This window comes from Coffea eugenioides, chromosome 2 (assembly GCF_003713205.1).
Source record: "Coffea eugenioides isolate CCC68of chromosome 2, Ceug_1.0, whole genome shotgun sequence".
NCBI lineage: Eukaryota > Viridiplantae > Streptophyta > Magnoliopsida > Gentianales > Rubiaceae > Coffea > Coffea eugenioides.
In genome coordinates, this window is record NC_040036.1 from 77,734,237 (window position 1) to 77,744,470 (window position 10,234).

At 35.6% G+C, this 10,234-nt stretch overlaps 1 protein-coding gene across 2 annotated transcripts; it reads right to left on the reverse strand.

Moving 5' to 3' along the window:
• Positions 1–4,031: 4,031 nt before the first annotated feature.
• On the reverse strand, positions 4,032–10,168 carry LOC113761374 (digalactosyldiacylglycerol synthase 2, chloroplastic). 2 transcript variants are annotated; one of them, XM_027304333.1, is made up of 5 exons: positions 10,061–10,168; positions 8,720–9,088; positions 6,744–7,007; positions 6,190–6,539; positions 4,032–4,985 (listed from the first exon to the last, which is right to left on the reverse strand). In XM_027304333.1, the coding sequence occupies exons 2-5, from the start codon at positions 9,002–9,004 to the stop codon at positions 4,493–4,495; spliced, it is 1,392 nt and encodes a 463-aa protein (XP_027160134.1). In that variant the 5' UTR covers positions 9,005–9,088; positions 10,061–10,168; the 3' UTR covers positions 4,032–4,492. The 2 variants fall into 2 exon arrangements, with proteins under 2 accessions (XP_027160134.1, XP_027160135.1); XM_027304334.1 differs by lacking the exon at positions 10,061–10,168 and adding an exon at positions 9,751–10,011.
• Positions 10,169–10,234: the final 66 nt, after the last annotated feature.

The window sequence follows — 10,234 nt, forward strand, 5'->3', positions numbered from 1 at the left end:
CCGTATTTTGAGACATGATATTCCTATCAGTTCAAGTACAAATTAACTTTTTTTTTTTTCATTGGAGGCTGACATGCCATTAAACCGTAATAATTAAATTTTGAGAGCTATAAATTGCTCTATAAGGATTTTTTTTTAATCATCAATATTTGAGTACTTTAAAAGCCAAAACTTATGTATGCATACCTCTAAGGGATAATTTCACAAACCTCCCCTGAAGTATCTGACAATTGCAGAGAGCTCCCCTCAAATTTTAGAAATTACACCTAATTTGCTATTTTGGTAATAAAATAGACCTATTAGGCTAGATTTTTTCCTCAAATACCCTAAATTACCCCTGTTCTATGAAAAAACAAAAGAAAACTAGTTTCTTCAACACTTTCTTCCAAATTTGCAATAACACCACCACCAAAACACTTCAAACTCCAACGCCAAATCTAATTATTTCCAAGCATGTGGCAAACTTACTAAGCAAATAGTTTGAACAGTTCAAGAATTTCAGCAGCTCCAAAAATCCCAACATTTGTCTTGTAATATCATCCCAACCTAAATGTTTTTGAAAAATCAATTCTCCCTTGACAACCAACAACTAAACTCATACTCTAAATTTCAATTTAATACCTAGCACTGTCGCAAAACAAATAATAATCTAACCTACCAGCACCAGTAGAATAATACTTCGACCTCCATAGAAATATATATTAACATTGTAAAATAGAGTAAAGCCATCCATAACAAAACAAGAACTAACAATATTAGTCAAGTAAAGAAAATCAAATGGATTTATTAACATGCTATACAAGTTTTCAGGATAATAATCAACCTAACAATTCCCACTAATTCCTCCTCTTCCATGCTTCTTAGTTATCAATTACATTATTTATTTCTTTGTCATCACTACAAACATATTCATTTCTTTTTAGTTGACAATAAAATCTGCTCCTGAAGGTAAACTAGTGCCATATTCATCAAGTAAACAGATATGGTTATGTTATGGTAGGTCATCATTAAGATAAACAAAGATGTAGATATAAAGAAAAAGTAAGAGGAAAGGAAAGGCAAAGAGACAATAAGAGAAAGGAAGAAAGAATGGTTGCTTACAAAAGTGAGAGAAAAGAAGAAAAAAGGAATGACGGTTGGTGGAGAATAGAAGAGGTAGGGGTTCTTTTTCTTTTTTCTTTTTCTTGGTTTTATTTAACCCTTGCATCATATTGTGAATTATCTATTAAGTGAAGGACATTATAGTTATATTATCACATCAAGGGAGGTTAGTGTAATTTCTTAAACCGGAAGGGAGTTGAGTGAAATTGTAAAAAATCTCAAGGGAGGTTTGTGAAATTATCCCTACCTCTAAAGAGAAATAACCCATTTAGGAGAAAAAAGTAAATAAGGATACTTAAAATATGGTAAATAACGCTACACCACATAATACAGTCATGCACCATTATAAGGAAAAGAGATAAAAAAAAAAAAAAATCATTCGTGTAGTGTGTGTGTGTGTAGACACACGTATATTATATGTGTGCGAATTTAGCAAATTGACTTCTTTTGCTTTTTTTTTTTCTACCCCTTATTGACTTTACAAGGAAAAAAATTCAAACTGAATTTCTTTTTATTTCTTTTTCCTTCTCAGACTAACCTTCATAGGAAAAACATTAAATGTGAATTCATCCCAGTTTTGAAATTTTCATTTAATGCCTTCTAAATCTCGGTACGAAATTGCCCCTTAGTTAAAAAGCTCGCTCCAAAGACTAGAGATTCAAAAATAAGAAATTGTAGTACAAATGTGCAAAGGAAAACAAAATCTATTTGCAACTTATCATGGGATTTTCCAATTTTTACGATGGTTCTTTATATTTTTATGGTAGCAGTTAAATACCAGAATTTCTCACACGGGTTAAGGCTTTTTGGGAGATTTATATTCTTGATTTTGTGCTAAAGAAATTTTGTTGGTTGGGAACTCTACCATTTCTAGTGTACTCATTGATGGGACATTATAACTTGTAATGTATACTATAAGATGCGCAAAAACAAGTAAATATAAGGAACATGTTCATTTAACAAGCCTCTTCAATACAAGGAAATGTTTACTTGCGATACAGTACAAAACTAAGTCCCTAGATAATAAAGAAATCTCTCCTACCAAACTATTCTATTTAAAATACATTCGAAGCTACAAAGTTACATAATCTTCGAGACAAAGAAATTGAAAATTTCTCCTACTCCTCTACTTTATACTTCACTCCCCCTCTTCTTCTTTGTGGCACCGGTACTCCGATCTAGCTGCCGGAGGATTCTTGGATCCATGTTGAACGTCAATCAAAGTTGACGTCCAGCTTATTTATAGCTTCAGATCCTGCCGTAGGTCCAGTTGCTTCTGTACCGCCTAGACCAAGCAGAATCATTCGGTGATGAAACAATGAGGGTACCTGCATGTGTGGTCTCTAGGATTTTGGTTGAGTGCATATCAGACGTTCACTTCTGTGCATGGTTCGCCGTTGCGGGTCGCGGTCGGGTCGCAGTTTCAATTGTTCCATATTCGTCGCGGCATATCGATTGAATATCGAATAATACGCATATTATAGCACATGAAAGTTTTTAAAAATTTTAAAAACAATTACTAAAATTAAAAAATATCAAAAAAGGCACAATTTAAAAAAAAATCCGACTTGACTCGAATATATTGGCTGATATCATGCATCACGGATTCGAATCGGCCAATATCGGCCGAGTCAGAGCGAGCTATCGCGAAGATGGTAATATCGGCGATTCGGGAATCGGTATCGTATCGATCCTCTCAGTTCCGGTTACGATTCGATCGATACGTATCGATATCGGCCAATATTGCAAACCATGCTTATGTGTATTAGCAAATGTTGCAGCCACAAAATAAAGAAGCAGCTGAGCATAGATTATTTTTGAAAAAGAAAACAGTGGTCTTAACTCTTAATCAATACCCTACGGGAAAGGAAAAATAATTATAGGAAATCCTGATTGGAAGGACAAAACAAAGAATATAAAAAGAAATATCATAGCGCTAAATCAGGTGTATTGCCAAAAATTTTGACAGGCCTAGATGGAGAATTTCTTCTCTGATAATAATGAATACCTAAATATGAACGATGATCGCCCAGTTTTACCTAGACAGCAGCTCCAAGAGGACTCAGCACTGAAACCTAAACAGCTCTCTGGGTTTCTAGGATCTCTCAAAGCAGGCCTGTCTTTTTTGTTATACACATTACGTGCCAAATGTTAGGCCAAGGGGACGTCTCGAGGACGAAGGGCTTTAACGTGTATAGACTATAGACAACGTTTTATTATGAGGATGCGTTCACACTAGCTGCATTCCCAGTGAAGCATCCTTGTTTGACTAGTACAGTGGATTCTATGGGCAGTGCTCGTTTAGGATTCAAGAAATTTTTATTTTTTTATTTTTTTAGAATGGCAGGTATATACCAAAGATGTTATAAAGAACATTCCGATTGTGACATGCAGTACTTTCTATCAATTTTCAAAGTTGGCAAATGTTTGAAGATTTCGCATATTTGGCAAATCAATAGACTATTTGTTGAGTTTTAAATAATCCATGAAGAATTAAGGCATATAACATTGGCTTGAAACTAATGGAGCAATAACGAGAATCATAAGAAATTATGATTCATATAAATTTAAGCAATTTCAATTCTAATGACAATAGTTATAGCAAATGGGTAGACAGTACGAGTTAAATAGAAGCGCATATGTTTCAACAATATGATGGTTGTATATTCTAAGATTGAGTTCACTTGTGAAAAATCTTTTTTATTGACTTACAAGCCAATTTATTAATTAACATCAAAAGAAAACTAGCAAATCAAAGCGTATAGTTAAACTGTGGAAGGTGAAGGAGATTCTTTTAAAAGGAAGAAAGGAAAAAGTGAAGGAGACGGAGGATGTGCAAGCACTTAACACTGGAAACATTTTCTAAATTACAGTCAAAACGGTATCTGGCTTCAACCCCTCATGCCAGTCAACATAAAGGAGCTGGGGCAGACAGCGAAAATGTTTCTTGAATACAACGATTCATGTTTATAGGATTAGAACAACAAGACCACCCAAAAGTATGCAAAATTCCAACAAACATAAGATGCTCAATTCATTACTAGCACGAGTCATCACTGTACATGGAAAAAGAGACAAGAGCTAACACTTTTTCACATGGGTCACCAAAGCCTGCTAAGACTTGGGTGAAGATTAAAGAAAGGAAGAGAAGAATGTCACATTGTACCAATAGGCACACTTCACAGAAGTTCTCAAAATCCTTTTATCGGAAAATTTTACTGTGCTGTTTGATTGTCCGCGTTGTTATGCCGTTCTGTGGTTGCAACAGAAAACACCATAATACATGCATCTCAAAACAACATCAGTATTATTTCCATTGGAATAAGCAAGTTGAGACCCCAGTGATGATTTTGCATGATGTCCAAACACCGCAGTTTAATTGCATTCTTCATCAGAAGCCCCATTTCCCAGGATAAGTTGCGTGTTTTTTTGGAGGTGAAGCCAAGCCAAGCTCTTTACGTTGCTCTTCATCCGGTTTTTCATTTAGAAATCCAGTTCCCAGAAAGTGCATCATTGCTGATGCATCCTCAAGGTTCTTCCGCAAATTGAAAGATGTGGACATGTATAGTTTTGAAGGTGTCTTTTTCAGCTTTTTTGTCGGCACAGCATCCAGATTTGCAGCTTTTAGAAACCGCTCTGTTGCAGCCTCCCAAGAAAGCTCATGTAGTTGCTCGTCAGTTAATGGAGAAGGCTCATCATTTAATGCTTTGTTTGTAGCTTCGACAAATCCTTTAGGATTATCATATGTTTTGCAGTTTGGGAACTGTTTGAAGAAGTCATTCGAAGGATGATTGGCACAGACAACTGTTTTGCCCATTGCTAAAGCTTCAGCTGTGGTTGTGCAGACCACGTCTGTTGTGCTTGGATTCAAGAATACCTTGTGGCTGGAATAAGAAAAGAGCACTTCAGTTCATACATAATCTAATTCTTGCTGATGCTGAATAAAATAAACCATATTTCTCGCGACAAGCTTTACCTTTTGCCTTAAATATTATCTTTCCTAGAAAGTTAGCTAGCTAATTATAGCATCGAGATTTTTCAGAACAATGTATGGGTCAAGATGAAAAATAGGTCCAGGTGCATGTTCTTCTTATGTTATTCTTCTCCTATTCAAGATGCATGTGCACAGTCAAACCCATATTTTGTACAGTAAAATGAAATTGAAAGCTCACACAAGAAGATTAAGCTTTATATGGGCTAATCTACATGAGATTAAGCTTTATATGGGCTAATCTACATGAATGCTCTTCCAGGAAACCAGATGAACTAAAAAAGTATCTGCACTTGAGACATGTTCTAAGATGATTCTTCTTCTCTTCAAACCATCTTTATGCTTTACATGCAAGCACGATTCATATGAAATAACTTCTGAGTCTTCTAATTTAATTTTAGCAAGTAATTCATAAATGGCAACGTTTGGGATTGAGATTTAGAAGGAAGTGAGAACCAACCTAAAAGGTATTACCACTTAACACATTTATTTACCAAAATAAATTCCATATAAGAGGCAAGACCATATTCACATAAAAGATAATTTAATGTTGTTACACATTGGGTACCCATTCCTTGCCAATACTCTTAGAACAGTAACAGCAACAGTATCAAATATATGAAATTTTTTCTGTTTGGTCTCTGATAATGCCTATAAACATTTCCTAAGACACAAAATGATCCACCAAGATGAGTAAAACTTTTTCAGTGAAACCAACAGATACTTTTTAATATTTCTACTTGCTTAAATAAACTTGAAAGGTTTTAGTAATTCATTTTACTATACATCCTGCATTCCACATTCTGAAGTCATAATCAGTTCCATTATTGTAGAGTTCTGGCTCATAAGTGTTTAACTGCAGGACTTGCAACAAAGATCATAGAGCAGTTTTAGAGTTCCAATTAAATGCAAAAATTTGATATAGAACTCTCATCCCTCAAAAACATAGACACGCTAGTGTTAGTCTGCAGGCAAAAAAAGTGGTGTATAAGAAAGGTTAGTGAGTTAAAATTGAAAAAAAAAAAGATAAAAGAAAAGAAGAAAAAGAAGAAGTAGGAGAAGATACTACAGGAAAGTAAGTGGGGTCAAGGGCTCACTCATGAAACAAAGGATCAGCATGATCACGACCAGGGTGAACCCTAACTGCTAACTCTAGCTTCCTGGCACTTTCTTGAACTGCAGCTGAATCCTCTCCATTACCATATAAGTCAACCTCAAGACCAGCTAATTCTTTCTGATGATCACGGAGAAGTTTCAGAAGCTCCTTGTAGCCTTTATTCCAAACCATCTTCCCAATGTAGTAGGCACCCTTGGTGAAGGCCTTGTCTCCATTCTGCAGTTGTTCTTTCTTTTTCTTGCCAATTTCAAGGAACTTTGGGTTGACCCCATGGACATTACAGATGATAGATTGAGGTAATTCCTGGGTGGCAGCAGATAACCTGATCACCTGCCATTTTAAGACAAGTACTTTTACTAAGTATACAGTCAACAAATTCAGTATTTATACTCTGATTAACAACACAAGAAAATTTATAGAAATCACAAAAAGAAATGGACCCTGATAAAGGATGGGGATAGGATGGGAGTCTGTCCCCATCAGAAGCAATATATAGGTTTTTCACAAACAAACAATTATCACAAAACCCCGTACCCTGTGACAGTATATGCCAACAACCCAATTATTAATTTGTTTCACGAGAAATGCTTCAAAGGAATTCTTCTCTCTCTTCACATATTCCAAGTAATTGGTATGAACAACTCCAATAACTAGGCGGAATTTTTTTTTCCATCTCTTCCCATGATGATACCATGTAAGATGCTCAGGCTCCTCAAGAACTGCTATATCAGCCTCTTCATCTGGAATGACTTCTGTAATATCCCCTAACGCAAGAATGCTCCTTTTTTCTAGAGAGAACTGCAAAGCAAGAGCAAATTTCTTAGGCTACTGATGTTACACAAGCATGTAGTGAAGATGACTAAGCATAAACTTACCTCAGACAGAATCTTTAAATAGTCATGTGAATGGTTCAAAGATAAAGACAGAGCAGTCTAGGATGGATATGAAAGCCATAAGTAGTTCCCAAGTTGATCAAATGGAAATGCTTCTATTCGGTTTCAAGAAATAAGTGTATCAACATTAAATACTTCCTAATGTCACGGGAAGTACTTCACATTTTCAGTGTTATCCAGGTAGGACACCAGAGACCCAATAGAATTAACCAAGGATAGGAGTGAAACCTACAAATCTTCGGAACATATCTTCAGCGAGTAAACAGGTAAAACATCAGAATCTCTTTTTTGACAACCTTGTTGTATATCTCAAAAAATCTCACCATTGCTAGAACTATAATTGAATTCAACAGATGCCAATACATTGTATGCACTCTGGATAAGTTATGAAGGTGTATCTGAAGAGGAAGAGGGTCTACAACCTAGAGGCCATGAGTTGACTAAACACTACAGTAGCCTCCTTTGTACATTTCATCATACACTGAATGGACACTTTATGTATCAGACTGCACAAATTAACATTTACTAAGCATTTGCTCAACATGGAGTTCTACGTAAACTTGAAATTTTCCTCACAACAAAGCCTGATTAGAGAGGTGCATTTTGGCTTCCCATTGGAAGAAGAGGGTAACATTCTATCCATCCGCTTTGAGCTTTCCCAGGGACACAAGTCAAAGTACAAATGGCAAGACCAAAAACAAACCCTCTATCAAATCCATTCTAGTTGAAGGACATAACCCAAGTTGTTAATCAGGGGAATTCAGTATCCAACCACCATGCCATTCTTTGCGATGATCATAAAATTTTTTTTAAATCCCAAAAAAGCAAAACAAGAAACAAACACTTTTCCACCATTGTGGAACTTCAAGTGAGAAACTCCACAATGCTGCCATTATTATTCGTTGTTCATGCTCAACATATTCACAGGAGGAAAAATCCATTAGCAGGAAAAGGATAAGTACACTGAAGATAGCAGTTGAGATGAAAACTTTTGATCCAAGTTTAGCATTTTAGGTATCATTGAATTACATCATAAGACTTCAAAAAGTATATAAAGAAACTGAGACATGACAGAATTAAGTATTTATACAAAACTCTTTAATTTGGGCTTCAAGTCCAAGCCAGACGTCATATTACTTATAAGAGAAACAGAAAAAGAAAAAAAAGAAGAATGCTACGTAATTAAATACCAAAAATAGAGAAGAAAATCATCAGTTGGTTTCTCAAATTGATTTGTCTGTTTGTATGTTATCTTTTCTAGAACTCTTCCTTTTATGCCAAATGACCAGACAAAAAAAATTTTCCTTCCAAGATTCATAGCAAAGCCAACAAGGAGAAAATAGTCTAGAATTCTCCGAACTGCTAAGCAAAGATGCAATCTTTTGCCATTGCACTGAAATTGTAGTCGCATATGCACAAAGTCCCAGTACAGATGAGTATATCAGTACCTAGTATCATCAGAAATGAAGATATTCAAAAACACTCATACTGAATATTAGCATATAGACAACCAGATGTTTCATCCAAAAAACATGCCACGGCTGCTTGCTGAGTGCTTTTGATAAATTAACATGCAAACATTCTCGCCGAAGTTTTAAGTTAAGAAACTGTGACTACCTTGCCTGGATAAAAACGTATATTAAGAAGTGATGTGAATCCAGTCCTGCCTTCAAGCCACTGGCGAACATATTTCTCTTGTTCTGCAGGCGAATCATATGTAATATTGTCAGGATACACATGTTTTTGATCCTTGAGAGACAGCCAAGGAATCACCAAGGTGACCTTTCTCCCCTCATCTTTTGCCAGATATGCAGCTCTGAAAAGAGGGTTGACGGAAGTTCCAGTTAACCAAGGAAGACTTGCAGTAGTAAATATTGCGATATGCTGCTGCTTCTTTTCCATCTTCTCATCAGATAGAAATACCACAATGAATTGACCTTGTACCGACTCAAAAGGTTGAGAAGGATCTTGAACTCAAATTCTGAACTGCATGTACACGTTACAGTCAAAATATCAACAAACACTGTCAAATACATATGTTTTGCTAGTTTGCAATAATTAATCTAACCTAAAGCAAATACAAATACAAATCAAGAAAGAATCAAGAAACTGCATTAATCATGAAAATCAAGAATCAACTCCCTACGGAAGAAATAGAACACATCAATTTTGACCACATACACGCTAAACAGAGAAGAAAATGTATATAACGATCACAGAAAATCAACTTTCAGATTATTTCCGATAATATACCTTTTCCCAGGTTGACAAAAGAGGTAAACAGAATTCTATAAAGCAAAGAAACCCCCAAAGACCAACCTTGAAATTCATTGCTTTAAGCATATACAAACTACTCCACACGCCAAGATTATAAACCCCGCATATAAGGAAAAAAATCCCTTGATTTTGCCAACATGATCCCTAATATTATCCGTTAAAATTACCCAAATGACAATAACTTTCCATCCTGCCAATTTGCAAGAAGCTAAATAAATCCAAACATGGCTCAGAAGTCTATGTGGGATTCACTTAGAATCAACCTCAAGAAAATATAGTCAAATAAAAACGTAAGCAAAGAAGCATAAGTAAAAGCAAACAAAAAAATTAAAAGGGACAAAATAAAATACACATTTTTTGGGATTCCTTACCTATTTCCTCCCCCAGCAAGCCAACCGGGGTTGACGAAATCAGAAGTTATGCAGTTTCTTGCAAGAAATATAAAATAAAAACAATAAAAATGAAAAACAACGAAATTTGTTGGTTTAGTGATTGAAAATAAAGGTGAAATTCGTTTCTGTACTGTTATGGAGCTAAAATGAGCTGCAAGCCTGTAACCGTAATGGAAGATTCCAGGCATCAATTGGTATTTCCCATTATAAATATTCGATTCGGATTTTATTTTAATAATTTTGTAATTAGGTACATTTATCGTTGAATACCAGAATGTGATCTTAGTACCTGGTGGCCGGAGACGAGGAAGCACGCGCTAAGAGGAGAACGGTAGTTTCCTCCTCGAAGCGAATGCACAATTGACTCTCTGGTTGGAATCGTTTGTTCTTTGATATGTCGGCTGAATTGGTTGGACGTACTTGCGGCGCTGGAGATTGGGGTCCACGCACTGTTTTGATTGGT

Coding starts and splice junctions, on each gene's coding strand:
- LOC113761374 (XM_027304333.1), bottom strand. CDS start 9,004: ATGGAAAAGAAGCAGCAGCATATCGCAATATTTACTACTGCAAGTCTT. Junction 7,008..8,719: donor TACGTTTTTATCCAGGCAAG/GTAGTCACAGTT, acceptor CTTGCTTTGCAG/TTCTCTCTAGAAAAAAGGAG. Junction 4,986..6,189: donor GCTGATCCTTTGTTTCATGA/GTGAGCCCTTGA, acceptor TTCTTATTCCAG/CCACAAGGTATTCTTGAATC.